The 23,553-nt window shown below is 43.6% G+C and overlaps 3 protein-coding genes across 4 annotated transcripts; 1 reads left to right on the forward strand and 2 right to left on the reverse strand.

The window, feature by feature from the left end:
* Positions 1-212: 212 nt before the first annotated feature.
* LOC139364949 (LysM, putative peptidoglycan-binding, domain containing 1) lies at positions 213-4,704 on the reverse strand. The gene is made up of 3 exons (XM_071102222.1): positions 4,260-4,704; positions 3,746-4,062; positions 213-2,667 (listed from the first exon to the last, which is right to left on the reverse strand). Exons 1-3 carry the CDS (start codon positions 4,440-4,442, stop codon positions 2,481-2,483), a joined length of 687 nt encoding a protein of 228 aa, XP_070958323.1. The 5' UTR covers positions 4,443-4,704; the 3' UTR covers positions 213-2,480.
* On the forward strand, positions 4,269-8,128 carry LOC139364941 (sodium channel modifier 1). Of its 2 annotated transcripts, none has more exons than XM_071102212.1 (8): positions 4,269-4,459; positions 5,065-5,135; positions 5,259-5,347; positions 5,447-5,541; positions 5,667-5,767; positions 5,863-6,014; positions 6,116-6,248; positions 6,432-8,128. In XM_071102212.1, exons 2-8 carry the CDS (start codon positions 5,122-5,124, stop codon positions 6,538-6,540), a joined length of 693 nt encoding a protein of 230 aa, XP_070958313.1. In that variant the 5' UTR covers positions 4,269-4,459; positions 5,065-5,121; the 3' UTR covers positions 6,541-8,128. The 2 variants fall into 2 exon arrangements, with proteins under 2 accessions (XP_070958313.1, XP_070958303.1); XM_071102202.1 differs by lacking the exon at positions 4,269-4,459 and adding an exon at positions 4,541-4,865.
* Positions 8,104-23,285, reverse strand: LOC139364935 (tropomodulin-4-like). The gene is made up of 10 exons (XM_071102189.1): positions 23,030-23,285; positions 15,600-15,781; positions 14,948-15,104; positions 12,629-12,751; positions 9,965-10,057; positions 9,724-9,854; positions 9,464-9,571; positions 9,194-9,337; positions 8,811-8,955; positions 8,104-8,521 (listed from the first exon to the last, which is right to left on the reverse strand). Exons 2-10 carry the CDS (start codon positions 15,705-15,707, stop codon positions 8,499-8,501), a joined length of 1,032 nt encoding a protein of 343 aa, XP_070958290.1. The 5' UTR covers positions 15,708-15,781; positions 23,030-23,285; the 3' UTR covers positions 8,104-8,498.
* Between the last annotated feature and the right edge of the window lie 268 nt (positions 23,286-23,553).

A 23,553-nucleotide genomic window follows, 5' to 3' on the forward strand; every position in this document is an offset into this window, starting at 1 on the left:
TGACTGGTACAGTAGGTAGTGGGCAAAATGGAAATACCTGGGTGAAAAAGGGACAAACTGGTGAATCAACGGTAAAATCTCATATCAAAAAGAGTAACCAGGCCAGATGCTTCTGAAATAACTAAAGGCAACATAAAATATATCTTGTACTTCTAAACTACACGTCTAGATTTACTTAAACAGCAGAAAAGCAACAAATAGCAAGGAGATCCAACAAGTTTCTCACTTTAATTGAGTATGGCTAATTCAGTGTTAACAATACAATACATACAACCTTACCACTGCCTACAGCCTAGTGCCAAGATTAGAAAAAGAAAGTGCAATGCTCAGTATTCTTCTAAAAATAAATATGTACACCATTGCGTAATTGTAACAAACACCCAATGAAGACTAGGCTATACCAACTCATATTGGTTTCAATAATAAATATATATATTTTTTTCTATTGTTCTCCAAGACTTGCATATTTTTCACATTTCTGACATTGCATAAGACACTACGAGGTAGCATAACTCACATGATCTAGCGCCTGTGGCCAAACATAACTTGGAGAGTTACAAGATCACACTAACATACAAACACAACTCCAAAGTGCCACATTCTGACTCTCGTCTTGTGTAGTAAACGGACAACCAGACAGTGCTGTTCTGGACATGGCTAATATATAATACGTAATCAATGTACTACATCTTGAAATAACTTGGAAATAGTTCATTGTTTAATAAGAAGTCTTCTAAAACTTTTGAGCGGTAGTGTATAAGAACACCTACTCATTCAAGGGTTTTTCTTTACTTTTACTATTTTCTACATTGTAGAATAATAGTGAAGACATCAAAACTATGAAATAACATATCATTTAGTAATCAAAAAAAATGGTTAAAGAAATCAAAATATATTTTATATTTGAGATTCTTCAAATAGCCACCATTTGCCTTGGTGACAGCTTTGCACACTCTTGGCATTCTCTTAACCAGCGTCATGAGGTAGTCACCTAGAATGCATTTCAATTAACAGGTGTGCCTTCTTAAAAGTTAATTTGTGGAATTTCTTTCCTTCTTAATGCGTTTGAGCCAATCAGTTGTGTTGTGACAAGGTAGGGGTGGTATACAGAAGATAGCCTATTTGGTAAAATACCAAGTCTATATTATGGCAAGAACAGTTCAAATAGCAAAGAGAAACGACAGTCCATCATTACTGTAAGACATGAAGGTCAGTCAATATGGAACATTTCAAGAACTTTGAAAGTGCAGTCGCAAAAACCATAAAGTGCTATGATGAACCTGGCTCTCATGAGGACCGTCACAGGAATGGAAGACCCAGAGTTACCTCTGCTGCAGAGGACATGTTCAGTTGAGTAACCAGCCTCAGAAATTGCAGTCCAAATAAATGCTTCAGAGTTCAAGTAACAGACACATCTCAACATCAACTGTTCAGAGGAGACTGGGTGAATCAGGCCTTCATGGTTGAATTGCTACATAGAAACCACTACTAAAGTACACCAATAAGAAGAATAAATTTTCTGGAGGCCAAGAAACACGAGCAATGGACATTAGATCGGTAGAAATCTGTCCTTTGGTCTGGAGTCCAAATTGGAGATTTTTGGTTCCAACCGCCGTGTCTTTGTGAGACGAGGTGTGGGTGAACGGATTATCTCTGCTTGTGCAATTCCCACCGTAAAGCATGGAGGAGGTGTTATAGTGCTTTGCTGGTGGTACTGTGATTTATTTAGATTTCAAGGCACCCTTAACCAGCTTGGCTACCACAGCATTCTGCAGCGATATTCCATCCCATCTGGTTTGGGCTAAGTGGGACTATCATTTGTTTTTCAACAGAACAATGACCCAACACACCTCCAGGCTGAGTAAGGGCTATTTTACCAAGAAGTGATGGAGTGCAGATGACCTGGCCTCCACAATGCCCCGACATCAACCAAATTGAGATGGTTTGGGATGAGTCGGACTGCAGAGTGAAGGAAAAGCAGAAAACAAGTGCTCAGCGTATGTGGGAACTCCTTCAAGATTGTTGGAAAAGCATTCCTCATGAAGCTGGTTGAGAGAATGCCAAGAGTGTGCAGAGCTGTCATCAAGGCAAAGGGTGGCTACTTTGAAGAACCTAAAATATATCATATATTTTTGATTTGTTTACTACATGATTCCATATGTTTTATTTCATAATTTTGATGTCTTCACTACAAATGGAGAAAATAGTAAAAATAAAGAAAACCATTGAATGAGTAGGTGTTCTAAAACTTTTGACCAGTAGTGTATTGTCAAAATGAAACTCATCCTCTCAGCAAAACAATTATATCAACAGTGCTAACGACCAACTTTCAAGTACCAAGTCCATAGAGCAGCAGGTTACTCGTTAGTGAAAATAAGAACTCTCCTAAATCTGTATTGCCAGATTAGCTTGGCGGCCAATCCCTTTGATTTATGCATTAGTACATGTGTCCCATGATCTGCCTGACAGAGGCAATGAAATCACAACTCAAAGATCTCATCCTCTCTTTCTCTCAGTTTCTTGGTGCATTTGGTGATGGTGAGGGGCAATGCACCAAGTATGGCTTGCTGATGCATTCTGGGAGAGGTGACAACCGTGGCACTGTTTGACCTTGTAAATCGACGGTCTGTTGTCTTGCTGGTGGCACAAGCTTCCAAAGATGTCAATCTGTGATGGAAAACCCCAACAGGTGAAATAAACAGAAGCTTGACAAAATCATTATATGAAGAGCTAAGCACATAATACAGTGTTTCCCAAACTATGGGGTCGCGAGAAAAACGTAAATACATTTGTTTTAACTTGCTGTTGCCGCTTGATGCAGTTCCAATAAACAGAACAATTTCTATTGTCTTCCTACAAATGTCTCCATCTTTTGAACCGTTCAAGCTTCAAAATGTTATGACCCCATCACTCAAATATAAGACTTTGTTTGCCTCTACAATGACCACAAATGAATCATTAAGAGTGGACAAGACAAGGAACTAAATCAGACTTTTTTTTCTTCTTTTTTACACAGAAGATCATACAAAAATATTTCCTGATCATCTTCTGAACTCCCCAATACCTTTCTGTTGCATGTCACTTCAAAGCATACTTCCTTCAGATTGAAATACTGTCAGACTGATTTGCAATAGACTGTCTTAGCCCCAATTAAAAAATTGAAACATTGGCTGTTGATTACATACCTTTTTTTTTACATGGTGGGGTGGCACATTTCTTTTTTTATATCATAATGGGGTCACGGGACAAAAAAGTTTGGGAACCCCTGATAATAACATGCTATTGATGTCATGACATCATCACATTGACACCCTACATGTTTAAATGGATATTAGCATTTCATCAAAGTTAAAGCTGCAAACGTTTTGGGCGACTGACCAAATTCAAATAGAAATGTGTTATAGATCTGTCATTCTCATTGAAAGCAAATCTAAGATGCTGTAAATCTGTTCTTTGTGAACTATTTCTATGCTTCCTTTTCTTAAATTTCATTTTTGCATATTTTCTCTTTCGGTTTTGTACACCATATTCAAACAGCTAAATACAATATTTTTGGTCATGGAAAAGGCATTCCACAATATATTTGCTTGTTTTGTTATAAACTGAAATTAGGAAAACAATTGGATTTTGGTGGAGCGATTTCTGCATAGTGCATCTTTAAGAACTTTAACGTAAACTCTCAGACTGACCACTAGTTTATGACAGGACAGAATAGTACGATATGAAGTTATCTGGGTGAATTTACCGTTTTTCTCCCTCTTGGCATCTTTTCACAGCTTGCTTGGACTGGCTGATCATACGATCCATCCTTTTTAAGAAATTAATTGGAGAAAGTTCTGATATGCCTTCTTGTGTCTTTTCAGAGTTGTTCACTGGCTTCCCATTTTGAGTAGAGCCTTCTTTACTTGCACTGTCCTGTACCTGGCCTGAGTCCTCCTCAGTCACATCTACCCCACTATTAGCATCACTGTTGTAGTCTGACAGCACAGGGATAGAAAGAGACTTCTTTATGAATATCGAGTCATTCGTGTACAGTCTATTTGCTCTTTTGATTTGTTCCATCTGTTAAAAAGAGAAAATTGCAGAATATGTGAGTTTATGAAGGTAAACAAAGTTATCACCATAGCAAAAGCCTACAAATTGCCAATTTTGAGTTGTTATGTAATAAAAACTCCTCACTGACAAACTGTCTACTGGGGAAACATTAAAAATAGTCAAACAATTAGGAAGAATGTCAATGCCATTGTCTAGCTACTCACAGATACTCCATATTTCAACGCGAGTCCTTGCAGCGTCTCTCCTGGTTGAACTAGGTGTTCAATTCGTCTTTGTCGTACCGGAGAAAGGTTGGATTGTACAAGACTGCCGTATGACCTCGTGCGGTTAACGGGGACTAGACCGTCTCCACTGGTTGAAAGAGGAGCCCGTTCCCCGTGGAACATGGTGGAGCTTGTAACTGGTAAGCTAACTAGCAGTAGTTTGCCAGCTAGCTAAATCGCCTACCATGCGAGTATACAACTAGAAAACCCGTTTAATCGTTATTGTAGGGAGGTGCTAGCTAATAACAGTGTTAAAGTGCATGTAGCTAGTTTACCTTATCCCGTCGACTAGTTAGCTTCTAAACAAAAACTTACCATAAAGATTTATTCAGGCAGCTGTCAGTTTCCATGGCTGCCGTGGTATGACCAACTCCCATAATTCCTCACTGAAAGCAGGAAGTAGCTAAATTACAAACGGTTTTGAAGATGTTTGGAGTAGCTAGCTATTAGCAAATAAAAGACCTTCAACTACCAAATATATTTAAATAAACCTAAATGTCGTTTAAAAGAGATGGCAATGATCAGAGTCAATTGAATATCCTCAAGGTAAGCCATCTTACTAGTTGTTGCTTACATAAATCAGTTTGGACGCATGGAGCAGCTTGTGACCATATATAACTGATTCAAACGTTACTTTAGCTAGCTATATGGTAAAGTTTGTAATTTGTACTGTTTCATATTAGCTAACTAAGTATTTATCTAGTTAGATAACGTAGCTAGCTAACGTTAATTATTTATTTCCCAGAAACGGCGTGTTGCAGATCTCCTGTCCAATTTCATTCCAGAGGATGAGGCAGCCTTGATGAAAAATGGAAGGTGAAGCACCGGCATCATTGCTATCAACTGGAATGAATCCTTAACCAGATCTTAGTGTTGTTTTTATTTGGCAGAGCAAGCACTTATCATGAGCATCTGTATTTTTTCCTAATTCCCTTTCAGATACACCTGCCTTGTGTGTTCATACCGCCCTGTTTTTGATACAGTTGACATGCTGACAGTACACAGAAAGGGGAAAAGACATCTCGAAGGTGGTACATATGAATGAACAATTGTTTTCCCAAGCAGGAAGCTATATCAAAACCATATGTGAAAGCTGAATGTACCAACACTAATCCTTTCTTTGCCAGGGATGAAGTGGTTTTATGGAAAGAGAACTCAACTGAAAAATGAGATATCTAAACAAAAACATGAAAACTATGTTCAAGCTGAAGATAGCCAACAGGTAAAGCTATATAACTAGCTCGGTTACTCAGTGAAATATATTGTCTTTGTAAACCTGAGGCTTTAGACTAGTGTAAACTGGAGTGTTGACTATGCGTCATGTTGTTTTTTTTGTTTTCCCCATAGGAACCTTCTAGTTCTGCCCCCCTGTTGACGCAGACACGTAAACTCACCCACCACGCCTTATTGAAGACTGTGCCATACAACAGTTGTCACAAAAAGACAAGGTACTCTATGTTGAAAGTGATATGTTATTGTGGAGTAGTACCCTACACATTATTACAATCACATGTTCATAGACCCCTTTGAAATGTATTTCCAGTACAAAGTCTGAAAAAGGATCAACTAGTTCCATTCCAGACTGTGACATCAGCCCCTCCAGCACAAGACTATCATCACCACATCAAACGTTAGTGGAGACGATAAGAGATACAGACATCATGTCCTTACCCAGTTCCAACAGTAATACAGCAGGTAAAGTCTAGATTTATTGTTAATAATGTTATCCTATTACAAATCTATAATGATTGTTCTCCTCTCTTACCCTTTTGTTCAATGCCGTTCATCCTCACTAGTCAATCAGGGATCGTGTCCAATCGGGAGAAATAATGAAGTGTGTAAGGAGTCTCAGCCAACAGCGACCCAGGAGTCAGAACCTATGACAGCTCAAAGGAGGAGAGAGATGGAGCATTACCTTAAATTGAAAAGGTACTGTGTACCTAGAAAGTCTTGACTCATTCAGCTTCACCACTGATCAGCATTTGTCATTTCATTCAAATATTTTAAGTGTCGTTTTTTCAAATGTGAAGGCTGCAGTTCTGTAAGTTCACCACCAGAGGTCAGTATGCCATCTTAACTTTTCTACCACCTCTCTTTCACTTTCTGCCTCAGTGCGGGATGGCTGCAAGACAGGAGTGGCCAGTGGGTAAAGGATGAGAATGTGGAGTTTGATTCGGATGAAGAGGAACCCTCATTGCTCCCATCCTCTCCCCCCCACTGACGCAACAGAGGGCTGACCAGATGAGCAGCAGTGACCAGATCAACACCACCACCTTCCCACAATCCCTGACCCTTTCCTCAAACCCTGCTGCTGACACAAAGGTCCCGTTTGGACATACATCTGTTGACTCAACAGTTATGGAGCGCACTCTGTTGCGGTAATGACAACACTATAAGAGCAGTACTAGATCATCTTGAACAGCCTCCATGCTTCCTTTGTTCCTTGGAACTGCCTCCATGCTTTCCTATCTCAGGGAAGATGCATTGGTGCTTGAGACAATGCTTTGATTGATTCTCAGCACCCTTTGTGTTATTCCGTTTGCCCATTTTATTTAGGTCCAACACCTCCCCTGTTAAGGCTATGCTTCTGTGAGTTTACCATAAATCAACAGCATATAGGACAATATTACTGCTAATTTTGGTAGTGGAGCCACCGGTTAACATTCTTCAGAAGGTTCTCATTTGTGACCACTCTAGACCACTCTATATATTGGATAACCTAGAGAAAGGGAGCGTGTGGACTTAACGTGGGTTAGTTTTAAATGATGATGTTAAAGTGTTGCAAAAACGGAGTACCTGGTCATTATTTTTGAGCTCAGTGCGTGACTTCCACAAGACGTTTGGAGTGTTTGTTGACAGTTTTTACCTCTTGTGTCGATGCAGTCGTGTGTCATCAAGACTGATGTTATGGAGTTAAATTGTCAATGCAATAAGTCATGTTGATTCTATCATGTTACTTGTACTTTTAGATGACTAAACAAAACAGTTGTCCTCCATTGCTAACTAGCCACAATGTTCAATGTCTGTTTGAATAACCCAGATACAAGGGAGTAAAATAAAACACTACTTAACTTAGAACTGTATACCAGGTCAGTCACTAAATACTCTGCTTGGTACCCTACATAACTATAAATACACATGCACTTTACTGTGGCTGAATGATCAAAGGGGAATAAATAACCCCAGGAATAGCATCTGGTATGGCAATACTGACCTTAAATCATTACAAGCCTGATCCCTGTGCCAAATGTCACTCTTTATGGATGTAGCCGTACCACTGCAATCAAGGTTTCAAAACCCATCTCCCAATTTATTCAAAACCTGCTAGGCGACATTTCTTTACAAGAAATTATACATGTTGCTTAAATTGAGCATGATAATCAAAACACATTGCTTAATACATGTATACAATGAATGTGTACATGGAGAAGGGAGCCACTCCAATGCTATGAAAATCCTCAGAGGTTAGCAGCTGTTTGGTGAAGGCTCACGAGTCTCCTTGGGTGCATATGGGTGCCCCCTCCCCTTCAGACCCTTTTAAAAGTTGGTATATTCTGGGAAGGGTAACTCAAGCCCAGAGGACTAGGTTACATTCCCAATGGGGGGAGTAAAAATAGGTCAGGAGGTTTGGGGTTCCGGCAGGCTCAATGAGGTATTGAATTGTTCCGATTCTCAAGATCTCGGAGCGTCAGCTCTGAATTTTGAACCATGGAAATTATGAATGTTGAATATTATGTATGTTCACATGAGGTGATGAAATGGCAAAAATATCACATTCAGCCCATTAAAACAATTATTTAAACATTTTATTTAAAGTATTTACAGATTTTCTTTTCCTAGATATAGCACCACCACCATGTAGGAGTTCAGTCATTTTCTGAGTGTGTTTTCATGGCACAGTCTAGAAGCATAAACGACACTTTACAACACTTTTTTACAATGCTTTTATGATGAATTCAATGTTCTACAAAAAGCTGTTTGTGGTTAATGAAATGGAAAGCTTGGACACAGACATAGAAATGAACACCCGGCCTTGAGAGGAGCACAGAGGGTTTGTTGCGCCCCATTGACAAAGCTAGCGCAAAGCTGTCAATGGCAGTTGTTTGAGTTGTTAGGTCCAAGGGGCTGAATTGATAGGCTAGCGTCTTGTGAGCGCAATCTTGTTGCTCCACTCTCATCTCATCTTACTCTCTGTTGACGAACTGGACAGAGAAAGAAAAGGAACAATATGAGTCAGCCAGAGTACATTATCAATGGTCATCCGAAAGCTGAAATACCTCAGTAACAGGCTAGAACACCTAGGACAACTAAACATGAACTGAAAATCTGTCATCATGTCAGAATTATAGCCACTTTCTGAGGGTATTATGACAGCCTCGTCACAAAAGCCCTAACAGGAAGAATGTCAAGCACTTTAAAATTGACCATGTTAAACGAAGCACAACTGAAGTACAATAATTGTCAGTACGCATGCATTCTCCAGACACTCACTTATGTCATTGTTCCTGGTGATGGCGATGGCTGCTCTAGCCCGAGGCCCCTGCTGGGTGAAGTGGTAGCCGATCTTTACGATGCTGGAGTTGTTCTCCAACATGGTGGCAATCTCCATCTCACAGGAGTCCCCCAGTTTCTGTCTCTAGGAGTGGGGTGGGTCAAAGGATGAAAAGGACTTCAATAACCCCATAACCACACAAAATCACAGCATTATCTTGTTATAAGTTTATTATAGTTTTTTCTATAGTCTTTTAATGTCTTTTGAGGAACTCAGGGAATTTGTTTTATATTCAGTTGTTTATACAGCATACATACAGTATGTAGCACTATTCAAATGTATGTATTCATACTATAGCATACTTTCTGTATGGGTGTCTGACCTGGTTGTCAATCTTGATCTCGGTCAGTGTGGTGTTGTTGGCCATGGCCTTGACGATGGCATTCATGCCCTCGCAGGTGATGAAGTTGGACTCGATGTTAAGACTCTGCAGAGTGGTGTTCTCCTGGAGCATCTCAGCAACAGCCTGATTCACACACAGACAGACGTATGTTACTAGAGTCACATTCATTAGTAACAGGGGGAAAATTACAATAAGGATGTGAAAATGAAGATTCTTTGTTGCTAGTCTGGGGGAGAAAGATGTACTCACATAGGCCACGGGGTCGTTGCTACGGGTAGCGGCAATGCTCAGATACTCCACGTGAGTGTTGCCCTTCATCGCCTCAAAGATCTCTTTCAGAGTTGGGATGGGAATGTCCTACAGGACAGACAGATGTCAATCACTTTATGCTGATTCAGTACGCCATAACACACAAGGCTACACGCTACCATCAAGTGATCTCATCCTCCATTGTAGAATTGGTCACTGTGTACGTTCAGACCATAGGATCTAAAGCCCACTGGCTTCACCTTGATGTTGTTGAGGTTGACATCAAACAGGCTGCTGTCGTTTTTCTGGATCTGCTGAAGGGTTTCCTCCACGTTTGTGGGGTTGGGGGGCTCGTCTGGGAAGATCTTGAATGCATCTGGTTTTACTACACCTGAAAGCACAGGAGTATCACAGGTTAATGTAAGACTTTCCTAAACATGTAATATACAGAATACCGTAGTAGGTATGTTCTGCTCTGCTGGTCAACCTCGTCATACGTACTGTTGATGCCCTCTGTGTTGGCGATGGTACCAGTGGTGCCCAATGCGTCGTAGTACTGCTTGTTGCTCATCAGTGTGTACATTCCCAGAATAGCTGCAAAGAAATGGGACGGATTTATATATCTGTAACTCTCATTCATCATCCAGTAATATTTCCTCAGTTCAACATAATTAATGGTAGCTGTCAGCTGAGACCTTTAGCATGTTATTGCCCCAGTAAGTAATCACAAGGCCTTCATTATAACTAAACTGAGAGTGTATGTGACTGCAATTATTTATGAGGGCATTGTTTTGACAGGCAGGTCTCCCAATCTCAATTATACTCTACATATCTTCATGTAGAGAGGTGTATCTATTTCAACAACTGAATTGTACATTTACAGTATACACTCAACACTGTGCAGTACATTGTATCATGAGGTACAGTATTTACCATGTTATGCACGTGCCTACTCTGTGTGTCTGCTTGACCAGATAAGGACATTGTAGCCTTTCCTCAGTTCTCACAGAGAGAGCTGCAGTCACTGTCTCTAATCTCAGTGCCTCCAGGCCCTAAGGACGTTATGAAACCAAACAATGCGAGCCATGCAGACACACCAAGCCCAATGTTATTCTAACTGAAAATGGGCCAACACATAATGAATGGTTATTTGGCCCCTAATTTAGATGCATACATAGACATAGAGGCCATTGTATTGTTCAGTTTGACACCACGCCCTGGGGACAAGTACTTTAAATTCCAAATATGCGGGTGAGTTAGCTCAGCTAAGCACTGCTAATTTTACAAGATGGGACGTAGAACAATGGTCTCCTAAAAATATTGGACTGGAGCTGCTGTTGCTTTGCTCAAATCCCCAGTAGAGGGCAGCACTGAATATCTCTCTCACCGTCTCATTAAAGACGGCCCCTCGCCACCAAACTGTGTCACACACCAACTGCTGTGACAGCAATCCCCCACCGCCCACGGGCTCTGACCTGGGGCAGGCTGGGAATTATGGGAGGGAAGGCCTTGTGAGGAGACCGGGATCCAGAGACAGCTGGTCTGGTGCAAACGTGCCAATGTCACCATGCTTGACTCTACAGTAGCTTTACAGTACATCCCAGCCTCTCAATAATTACCACAATTCCCCAAATACCATCAGTATTATTAAGAGTGAATAAAAAGCATCAATTAAATCTCAACTGACTGAGTCCCTCTCCCTCCCTTGCTGCTGGTGGAGCCGGCCAGGCAGCTATGCTATTGTGGACTCAGATCCAGCCCTAAACAAAAGAGTGACAGAGGCTAACGAAAGTTTAATCCTCATCTGGACTCCCTCCAGGGTCAAAACTGTGTTCTCAATGAGGGGGTTAATGACTGGCTAATCTATGTGGACACACAGTTCCACTCCCCAAACTCCCCCACTGTCACTTTCCTTACGCCCATTCTCTGTGGCTGTGGCTCTGCTGTTAAAGGAAAAGCAGTTAGGAGGCCTGCCTCTCGGTCTGAGGCTCCCCTGCACCGTGGGTAGATACGGAGTGGGATTTAACTATTGTGATAAACAGTGTTTGTTCTGGGCCATACTCTGAATGATATGTGAATAAGGGTGTTATGGTCTCACATGGTTGTGTAGCTCAAGAGGTCGAGGGGTGAATTCTCATCGAATTAGATATCATTGGGAAACAAAAAATGTACCGTGTGTTTTTTGGGTGAAAATCACCTATATCAAATTGAACCATAAATAACTTTGTTGTTTTGAAACAATGTCAGAGAGCACATTTTGCAGATGCAGTAAATTATGAAGTCCTTGTTAGGCATTGATATGAAGTAAGCACAGTGTGAGTGCAAAAACAACCAACAAATCGGGTTGGCACTGTAAATGATGACCGCATATGAGACCAAAATATCTGTTCAAGCATTTGACATCTCCATTGGGGTAAACATGGAAAAAATGTAAACATGTTGATTCAATTAATTACGTTTAAAACAAGGTTGCCTCTTGTTTGGTGTAAATTGATATAGTACCTTTACACAACAGACAAGTCTGACTCCCTCCCCATCCCTCTTTCCATTCCTCCCTTCTTTTGGTGGCTCTTGACCAGCTTATTTTTGTGTTGCTGCTGAGCGCAGGGAATTGGAGCCCCCCCATGCCATGTCCCACATCCCATGTCTCTGCATGTCTGTATGTGTGGGATTGGGTCTGTGAAGCACTGGAACAATAATATTATGGACCAATGAGCAATGGAATAATATGGGCCTATGACAAAATAATAAAATAGGCCAGGGTCACTGTAAACAATTGGGTCACATTACACAGGGCCGGCCCCAGGCATAAGATTTTGAAAAAGGTCAAGTTTTTGCTGTGAGCCAATGGGGTAACCAAGGATAACCATGGGCTGTTTTCTCGCAAAGCGGGCGGGGCCACAATGTTCTATTTAATACCAGCTGGGAGTATTGGGCAACATCACATTGAAACAATGTAAGGACAGAGAGGGATAGGGTGGCAGGTAGCCTAGCGGTTGGGCCAGGTAACCGAAAGGTCGCTGGTTTGAGTCCCCGAACCAACTAGGTGGAAAATCTTTTGATGTACCCTTGAGCAAGGAACTTAACCCTAATTGCTCCTGTAAGTCGCTCTGGATAAGAGTGTCTGCTAAATGACAAAAATGTAAAAAATGGATAGGTTCTCACCTGCGATGTCACACATCTCAGCGTCTGTGGCATTCTTCAGAGCCTCCTCCAGCTCAGGCTCCAGGGTGATCTGCTCATGGTCGGGGATCTTTCCATGGCCCTCCTTAGGAACAAACGCTCTCCCTGGAGAGGGACAGAGAGAGAGAGAGAGAAGAAGGAGAGAAGTAGAGAGAAAGACACATACAGAGGGACTGTCAGGGAAACTAGTATCCAAGGGGTCATGAGCAGACTGTAAACAAACAGTACCTATAGCACCAGGGGAAAACCTTTGTTCTCTCAGTATGTACAGTGCCTTGCGAAAGTATTCGGCCCCCTTGAACTTTGCGACCTTTTGCCACATTTCAGGCTTCAAACATAAAGATATAAAACTGTATTTTTTTGTGAAGAATCAACAACAAGTGGGACACAATCATGAAGTGGAACGACATTTATTGGATATTTCAAACTTTTTTAACAAATCAAAAACTAAAAAATTGGGCGTGCAAAATTATTCAGCCCCTTTACTTTCAGTGCAGCAAACTCTCTCCAGAAGTTCAGTGAGGATCTCTGAATGATCCAATGTTGACCTAAATGACTAATGATGATAAATACAATCCACCTGTGTGTAATCAAGTCTCCGTAAAATGCACCTGCACTGTGATAGTCTCAGAGGTCCGTCAAAAGCGCAGAGAGCATCATGAAGAACAAGGAACACACCAGGCAGGTCCGAGATACTGTTGTGAAGAAGTTTAAAGCCGGATTTGGATACAAAAAGATTTCCCAAGCTTTAAACATCCCAAGGAGCACTGTGCAAGCAATAATATTGAAATGGAAGGAGTATCAGACCACTGCAAATCTACCAAGACCTGGCCGTCCCTCTAAACTTTCAGCTCATACAAGGAGAAGACTGATCAAAGATGCAGCCAAGAGGCCCATGATCACTCTGGATGAACTGCAGAGATCTACAGCTGAGGTGGGAGACTCTGTCCATAGGACAACAATCAGTCGTATATTGCACAAATCTGGCCTTTATGGAAGAGTGGCAAGAAGAAAGCCATTTCTTAAAGATATCCATAAAAAGTGTTGTTTAAAGTTTGCCACAAGCCACCTGGGAGACACACCAAACATGTGGAAGAAGGTGCTCTGGTCAGATGAAACCAAAATGTAACTTTTTGGCAACAATGCAAAACGTTATGTTTGGCGTAAAAGCAACACAGCTGAACACACCATCCCCACTGTCAAACATGGTGGTGGCAGCATCATGGTTTGGGCCTGCTTTTCTTCAGCAGGGACAGGGAAGATGGTTAAAATTGATGGGAAGATGGATGGAGCCAAATACAGGACCATTCTGGAAGAAAACCTGATGGAGTCTGCAAAAGACCTGAGACTGGGACGGAGATTTGTCTTCCAACAAGACAATGATCCAAAACATAAAGCAAAATCTACAATGGAATGGTTCAAAAATAAACATATCCAGGTGTTAGAATGGCCAAGTCAAAGTCCAGACCTGAATCCAATCGAGAATCTGTGGAAAGAACTGAAAACTGCTGTTCACAAATGCTCTCCATCCAACCTCACTGAGCTCGAGCTGTTTTGCAAGGAGGAATGGGAAAAAATGTCAGTCTCTCGATGTGCAAAACTGATAGAGACATACCCCAAGCGACTTACAACTGTAATCGCAGCAAAAGGTGGCGCTACAAAGTATTAACTTAAGGGGGCTGAATAATTTTGCACGCCCAATTTTTGAGTTTTTGATTTGTTAAAAAAGTTTGAAATATCCAATAAATGTTGTTCCACTTCATGATTGTGTCCCACTTGTTGTTGATTCTTCACAAAAAAAATACAGTTTTATATCTTTATGTTTGAAGCCTGAAATGTGGCAAAAGGTCGCAAAGTTCAAGGGGGCCGAATACTTTCGCAAGGCACTGTATCTTGTATCATATAACTTTATATTGAGATTCTAAAGAATGACATGATTGTAATATTCCCCTTACAGTGGATTTGTTTTTGTTTTAGTAAAACAATGATTTGGATTGTTTCTGAAAAACACTAAGAAAGCCCTGGTTTATATGGGCTTTGTGAATAAATGCCAATAAACTACATTTTCTATTGTATAATTGTATGCATCCCATTTCCATATCAATGTTACACAAACCGCTAAAATTACACTTTTAAGTCATCACTTATCATTACTTATTTATAAAGTTAAAAACATGGATTGTTTTTCAGTTAAAAGCAGTGGTTCTGAGACTGTGGGTCGGGACCCAAAAGGCACTCATGTAGTGTGGAGTGTGGAGTAGTGGAGTCAATAGTGTTGTTCAGTAGTGTAGTGTACCGTACCTTTCTTCTCGCCAGTAAAAGGCACTAGGTCGTCCCTGTCCTCATGCTCCAGAGCTGTTTTCTCTAAGTGATCCAGCAGGGCGTCACGGTCAAACGCCCCCGTTGGGCTCTTCTTGGTCTGGTCACGCTGGCGGTACCCGGCTGGCAGGATGGCATTCTGGGACAGAAACAGTAGGGGTCAGAGGGCATGTGGACATTGTACAAAGAGTTCTGAATCCTCTGAGGTTCTAGTAGCTGGTTGTGTGAGACTGTGGTTTTTGAGATGTTGGAAAATGGATTTATACGATTTGTAACTACAGTATGAAGCTGTGTCATCAACAGAAAATTCCTAAGTAAGTCTTACAATGTCCGAGGTCAAGGTAACATGGGGATTATGTTAATGGCAGTGCCTCAGTTGTGTTGGTGTTCTGGGTGTATCAGTGAATCTGTTGTGTAAGGTACGCCAGGATTGTGGGCTCGGTTCGCAGGGCCACTCACACGTAAAATGTATGCATATATGAATGTAAGTCGCGTTTGGATAGACAGTGTCTGCTAAATGGCACATTATTATTATTATTATACTATGAGCCTTGTGGATACCTCAGTCTTTGAGTCCCTGGAGTTATCCTTTCTACAATTAACTCCCTTATTTGCCACAAGGGGCCCTCAGTACCTCGGGGTCCATCTCCAGCAGCTCACACTCCAGCGCCTCTATCTCCTCAGGGCTCATCCCTTTGAGGATGGCATCCTCGTCGATGTCCCGGGGGTCGCTTTTTGACATATCTGCAGGCTGGCTGGGCTCCTAGCTAGGGTCACAAACACACCACACACCCCTGGGGTAGAGCAGGGCACTTTCTGTGGGGAGAAGCAAGAGAAAGGAGAGGATGCACTTGTGAGACAGGGATACAGATTGGACAGATCTTGACAGATATGACCTCTCAGATCATAATAGTGAAGGATACTATGTGTCGGTGTCCTATTAGGACTAGCCAGTGTGACAGAACCTGGGTAGCTAGGCCTTAAGCACACAAACTATTTTAATTTACTGTGTCTCGTGAGCAACTTATGTGTCACGACTTCCTCCAAAGTAGATGCCTCTCCTTGTTCGAGCAGCGTTCGGCGGTCGGTGGAAAGTCCAGACTATGGTGGAAAGTCCAGACCAGGTCTCCACCGTGCACATTCCTCCTGAATATGCCGATTTGGCTCTCGCCTTCTCCAAAAAGAAGGCGACTCAATTACCACCCCATCGACGGGGCGATTGTGCAATAAATCTCATGGTAGATGCTGCACTTCCCAGGAGTCACGTGTATCCCCTCTCACAGGCGGAGATGGAGGCTATGGAAACATTGTCTCCGAATCCCTGCGTCAGGGGTACATTCGGTCCACTTCACCCGCCTCCTCGAGTTTCTTTTTTGTGAAGAAGAAGGAGGGAGGTCTGCGCCCATGTATTGACTATAGAGGTCTGAACCAGATCACTGTGAGGTATAGTTACCCGCTACAGCTCATAGCCACAGCGATTGAGTCAATGCACTGAGCGAGCTTCTTCACCAAACTAGATCTCAAGAGCGCTTACAACCTGGTGCGTATCCGGGAGGGAGACGAGTGGAAGACAGCTCTCAGTACCACCTCAGGGCACTATGAGTACCTCGTCATGCCGTACGGGTTGATGAATGCGCCATCAGTCTTCCAAGCCTTTGTAGATTCGATTTTCAGGGACCTGCACGGGCAGGGTGTAGTGGTGTATATTGATGTAATTCTGATATACTCCGCTACACGCCTGTTGGAGCATGACCTGTACGTCAAGGCTGAGAAATGCCTGTTCTTCCAGCAGTCTGTCTCCTTCCTAGGTTACTGCATTTCCACCTCAGGGGTGGAAATGGAGAGTGACCGTATTTCAGCCGTGCGTAATTGGCCAACTCCCACCACGGTAAAGGAGGCGCAGCGGTTCTCAGGGTTTGCCAACTACTACCGGAGGTTTATCCGGGGTTTTGGTCAGGTAGCGGCTCCCATTACCTCACTGCTGAAGGGAGGCCCGGTACGTTTGCAGGTACGTTTTCAGTGGTCGGCTGAGGCGGACAGGGCTTTTGGTCACCTGAGGGCTCTGTCTACCCTACCTCGGCTCCCGTGCTGGCCCATCCGGATCCCTCTTTGGCGTTCATAGTGGAGGTGGAAGCGTCTGAGGCTGGGATAGGAGCTGTACTCTGTGCTCTCAGCACTCAGGTACACCGCAGAAGCTCCGCCCCTGTGCCTTCTTCACGAAGAAGCTCAGCCCGGCGGAGCGAAACTATGACGTGGGAGACCGGGAGCTGTTGGCTGTCATCAAGGCCTTGAAGGCGTGGAGACATTGGCTTGAGGGGGCTAAACACCCTTTTCTCATCTAGACTGACCACTGCAATCTGGAGTACATCCGGCCAGCGAGGAGACTGAACCCTCGCCAGGCAAGGTGGGCCATGTTTTTCACTCATTTTGTGTTCACCCTTTCCTACAGACCAGGCTGCCAGAACGTGAAGGCAGACACATTGTCCCGGCGGTATGACACAGAGGGGCGGCCCATGGATCCCACTCCCATACTCCCCGCCTCCTGCCTGGTGGCGCCGGTAGTGTGGGAGCTGGACGCGGACATTGAGCAGGCATTACGTGCAGAGCCCGCTCCCGTCCAGTGTCTCTCCAGGTGGAGAGAGTTAACCAGGATGTGGGTAGGTTTCTGAGATCCTATTTTCAGGATCGGTTGGGGGAGTGGGCAGCGTTCGTGCCCTGGGCAGAGATGGCCCAGAACTCGCTCCGCCACTCCTCCACTAACCTCTCCCCCTTCCAGTGTGTATGGGGTATCAGCCGGTTCTGGCCCCTTGGCATCAGAGTCAGACCGAGGCTCCTGTGGTGGACGACTGGTTCCGGCACGCGGAGGAAACATGGAACGCAGCCCATGTTCACCTTCAGCATGCCGTGCTGTGCCAGAAAGTTGGCGCAGACCGTCACCGCAGTGAGGCCCTTGTGTTCGCACCGGGGGACCGGGTCTGGCTCTCGACTCGAAACCTGCCCCTCCGCCTGCCCTGCCAGAAGCTGGGTCCGCGGTTTGTGGGGCAATTTAAAGTCCTGAGGAGACTGAACGAGGTGAGTTACAGGTTACAGCTTCCCCCAGATTACCGTATTAACCCCTCATTCCATGTGTCTCTCCTCAGGCCAGTGGTGGCTGGTCCGCTCCAGGAGTCTGAGGTGCGGGAGGTTCCTCCACCCCCTCTGGACATCGAGGGGGCCCCGGTGTACTCCGTTCATTCCGTACTGGACTCGAGGCGTCGGGCGAGGGGCCTTCAGTACCTCGTGGACTGGGAGTAGTATGGTCCGGAGGAGCGATGCTGAGTTCCGGTGGAGGACGTGTTGGACCCTTCACTGCTGCGGGAGTTCCATAGTCTCCATCCGGATCGCCATGCGCCTCGCCCTCCAGGTCATCCCCGAGGCCGGTGTCGGCGTGCTGCTGGAGCGGGGGTACTGTCGATGACTCTCCTTGTTCGGGTGGCGTTCGGCGGTCAGCGTCGCAGGTCTTCTAGCCATCATCGATCTACTTTTCATTTTCCATTTGTTTTGTCTTGTCTTCCCACACACCTGGTTTCAATCCCATCATTACATATTGTGTATTTAACCCTCTGTTCCCCCCCATGTCCTTGCCCGGAATTGTTTATTGTAAGTGCTTGTGCACGTATGCTGGTGTGTGACTGGTTTTGTTACCCATTGTTTGTTTGTTCTATTTTACGGTGGTTTTTATTATTAAACTGCTCCGTTGGAACACAGTTTTTGCTCTCCTGCGCCTGACTTCTCTGCCGCCAGTGTGCACCTTTTATATTATGATCTCCATTGAGTATTATTGTTGCCAGTCCGCAGCGTTGCCTCTGACGGTATGATGGTAATAATAACTGTATTTCCAGTATCACACATTTCCCTGGAGAACCCTGCTGTCCACATGAATGCACAAATAAGCACTGCCATAACACACAAACACTGCAACATTTTAACTGAGCACTCCTTTTTTCTCCGGAAACTGAACTGAAATGAACACACTCCTATAGAACTGAAGCTATGGATTCAAAAGGGAGAGGGAGAGAACGAGGAACAAGGAAAGAAAACGTGAAAGCGAGGGAGAGAGAGTGCAGGTTCTTTGCTATTCTTAGTTCCAATGTGGTGAGCTAGGGGTATAGAGTTACAGAGGCGAGGATAGCGGAGCAGAGGGATGCGTTCCCTTATTTATCACTGGCTGACACCCGCTAGCGGCCCCACCCGTATTCCCTCTACACCCACCGGTGGACAAGCCCAGATAGAGACACAACACAGATCTGAGGGCAGTTTCAAGAGAGAGATGAGCTCAACCATGAAACAAACACAAAGCCATGGCACTCAGTGGAGGAAATACCACAACAATATCATACTGTATATAACTCTGGCGAAACAGGTGACTCATAGGTATGAGTAACGCACCTATCAAGTGTAGGGTCAAATCCATCTACATTTTCAATTTTAAATCTGTATTCCATTTCATATGGCTCTTTTTAGGAAATGCTTTCAGAATTGACCCTAATTGTTGACCCTGACCACTTATATAGTAAATCAAACACAAAAGTTGACCTTTATGTGAAGACCGTACATCTACCATTGCAACCGAAACAGTTCTATGAGAGCTATTCAAGGGTTACTGAGAAGCCCAAGTCAGTGTTTGGCAATCTAACACCCCAAGTCAATAACAGAAAACCAAATGCATCCATCAATAGGAAATCAATGTCCTGGGTGTTGAACACGTCCATTAGCAGCTGATTGTTGTGCTGTCTAACCTTGTTCCTTTCTGCAGTGGTGTGCTTTGTAGCCCTTGATCAAGTTACAATGTCAAATTTTATTAGTGCCCACACACATCTTGTGACTTCTTGTAAACAAACACCTACACACCTTAGACCTTAGAATAGACTGCTTTCACAGAATGCTTAGTCTACCTGTAGATAAGGCTCTGGTGGTGACAATACACTTTGACAGAACATCTAAAATTGGTAAGTCTTCTGAGACACACTGTGATTGTGTGTGTGTGTGTGTGTGTGTGTGTGTGTGTGTGTGTGTGTGTGTGTGTGTGTGTGTGTGTGTGTGCGTGCGTGCGTGCGTGCGTGCGTGCGTGCGTGCATTGCCGTGTCGTAATTAGTGAGCTATCTTAGAATTACAGTAAAACATACTCTTACCACAGAAATACTGTAAAGTGTGTGTATAATAATTTCAAGTGTGGCATGTGTCCATATATGTTGGTGTTCAGTGGAGGGGACACCTCGTCAGCACAGTGCAGCTTTAATATGTTAATATAAATCTGTTAAGAACACTGGATCAAACAGCTGAGTGTGGAAAAAGATGGAGGTAATTATGGAGCAAACAACTGTATGTACCTTTTAGTTCACGTGTTTCCCTGATGAAGGCGTAGTGCCAAGAAGCATTGGCATTTAGTTTGTTCTCTTGAACATTGCAGGAACAACTTGGACTTGACTGGATGCAAAAGCAGCACGGCTTTCTCCTTTTCTCATTTGTATGGACAGATGAGGACAAACGTACTCCTGAATGTAGCTCAATGAAGTTGTAACACAATAGGGCAACATCCAAAAATGAATCTCCTGATTCAACTGCACCAAAGCCCTTGAGCCCATGAGGTTTGTTTGAATAAATAGGCTGCATATACTATCGCTCTGAGTTTTACAACGCCCTGGCCTCAGTATACAACACTACCAAGTACAGAGGTTTTACTGTGTATGAATGAGACTATACCAATTCAGCACAACAAGTGTTCTATCAGAAACCTTTAAAAGCCTTCTGACAAATGTGCTTGATAAGTGTTCAAGAGGCAGAATGCCATGTTTTGATTCATTGTGTCATTTTAATGCGCTTTTAACCAATCAGAATTCAGGATTTAATTAGCATATTTAATATTCTGGGAGACGTCAGACTGGAAAGTAGTGCGCACACACCTGTCCATAGTATTCCCATTGGGTTTATATGGGAACCAACCTAGTACCTGAGCGGAACAGTGTCACCTGTCAAAGCCAGCTGGATCAGGACATTTCTTTCCATCCGGAATCCCAACCATTCCCTCCACCTGGGTTATGCCTGGCTAAGAGATTCTCTTGTGAAAGATAGTTATTTCATCACTACCCACTACTAAACAACATACCACTTCAAGCAGCTTTATCTTAGTTGTGGCCGCTAACCATCTGAGGAGTTGGTTAGTAAAATTCCAGCGATCTGTGCCGCTCGGTGGACTTCTTGTTTAGCCAATCAAAACTTCAGGAAATTGACACCTGGCTGCACAGATAGCCACACAGAGCACACCTGTTGAGAGGAGTGGGGACCACCAAACTGATGCATCCCCCTATATTCATAATGGCTTTAAGTTCATTTCCCATCAACTGCATGGCATGGTGGCCATGATGTCACATGCTGTTGTGTTGGAGAGGCTCTGCTTTTTCCACTGGTGGCATCTGGTTCTGAAAACTCTCACTCTCACTTTGTAATCTTGGCTACTCTGTGCAGGTCCACTAAAAGCTTGTGGAGCCTTGGGACCAAATTAAGGGTCCACAAGCTGTATGGTGATGTCCCATTCCAAGTTCATGATCCCACAAAGTCCAAGTCTCTGAGAGGTACAAAGTTCCAACAACTCATACAAAACAACTGTCTTGTTGTACAGTCCAAAATGGCTGTACGTACAGACAAGCCACATGACTTGGGTGAAACTGGAATGATCATTAGAGAGAGGGCCCAAAGTGTCAAAGCAGTGAGTCACTCCTCCAGTTGACACATTAGAAGATTTCACACTAGTTGCGGGTTGACTCCTCCAGGTCTTACTGCACAAGTGTAAAATTCCAAATCAACCACAACTTAATTTTAGCTTCACAGGTCAGCTACTTCCAACGGTGTAAATCTTCCCCGGCTTGTGTTGAGGCCTTCACCCCACACTGGAGTTCCACTTGGAGGACTAAAAGCAACATGTCTGATAATATATTCTACTGTCCAACATGGAAGGGTTGTTGTTCAATTGAATTGTGGGGGGAAAAAGAGGCAAAGTTACCTGAAAAATGTTAATGCTCATATTTTTATTTTGCTGAAGAAACTGGTATTTGCCATTCGCCATGTTTTGATGACAACACACCAATATGGAAGTTTTCATAGCCTGAAAGCAATGAAATTGTTTTTCAAGTACAAACAACTGTTCAGAAAAGAGTAAGAACAGGTGGGAATTTATCTTTACAGCAATACAAGGACATTGTAATTCAGTTCCAATGCGTCTCTAAGATGCCGTAAGTCCACATCGTTAGCCACGGTGAAGACACATTTTGTGCCTGTTTTAAAGACTTTAACACAAATCAGCCACAACTGGCCCCAGAGACGACTTCATCCAGCCAACACAGCTATTCAAACGCCATGTGTTGCAGTGAAGTTAGCTGGGAGTGGGGGTGGGGGTGAGCGACACCCCTTTAATTCTACCATCCCCTGAGACAACACCACAAAAGTGTATAGTGATAGACAGCTATGAGATGACTTAACCACAGCATACCAGCAAAAGATCTTCAATTGAGTGACAATACTTTAGCTTAGGGTTTCACTGGACTCCCATAGAAGAAACAGGGAAAAGTCTTTGCATACTTCCAGTCAGATGAAAATGTATTTCATTTTGGCTGAGCTTTGGTCAGTCGACCTTCATCAGAGCACTGGACTCCCATAGGAAATACCCAACTGTCAACTGTCAAAGTCATGGACAAAATAATCCAAGGCAATTAGAAGATCAACACACCAACTTATACAGTCAAAGTGAAGTATTCAAGCAATACCAACATAAACCCAATGTTGGATGAAATGAACCTGCTATAAAGTTGTTCAATTCTAATGTTGTCAGACTATATTCACATACTCGTCTCCCTAACTTTTCTGTCCCTGACACAGTCTCTCACACACAGACACATGCACATTGGGTAAAGCTTAGCCCCAAGCAGACACATAGAGAGAGAAAGAGAGGGAGAGAGAGAGATTAAAGAAAGGGCCACCCTCATGCCAACGGTATCCCCACAGTTGAGAGAGAAGCAGCCTCCCACCTACCTTCACAGAGTTGCAGTGCTGGAGCCCTCTACAAGGCAAAGCCTGCTGTTGGAACCCGAGAATGGTGTTTCTCTTTTTTCTATCCCCTCCCACCGGTTTTCTTTTTTCTATACCCCCCTCCCCTCCACTCCCCTCCACTCCCTTCTCCCCCTCCCCTCTCTTCTCTTGCTGTCCAGACCTCTATGCTGAGACAGGAATACTGGCAGCACTTTGAGAGGTCAGCATTTTATTATTCTGGCTTTGCAAGAGCGACTGTGAATCACTGAGCAGAGTGAGAGAGGAAGAGGAAGAGGGAGGGAGGGAGGGAGGAAGTCGAGCGATGCCAATGTGCTAATCAGTGCCTCAATTAATATAGGGGTGTGTAGTGTAGTAGGTAACAGGGACATCTACTGGTGCTTTCTGAATCTCTGACAAAAGTTGTAACTACAGCTTATCAAGTTAAGACAGTACACAGTGGTACTCTGTGGTATTCATAATTCCTATTGTACCTTTACTCAACATCTCCATCCCAGACTCCACTTTAA

This window comes from Oncorhynchus clarkii, chromosome 2 (assembly GCF_045791955.1).
Source record: "Oncorhynchus clarkii lewisi isolate Uvic-CL-2024 chromosome 2, UVic_Ocla_1.0, whole genome shotgun sequence".
Taxonomy (NCBI): Eukaryota; Metazoa; Chordata; class Actinopteri; order Salmoniformes; family Salmonidae; genus Oncorhynchus; species Oncorhynchus clarkii.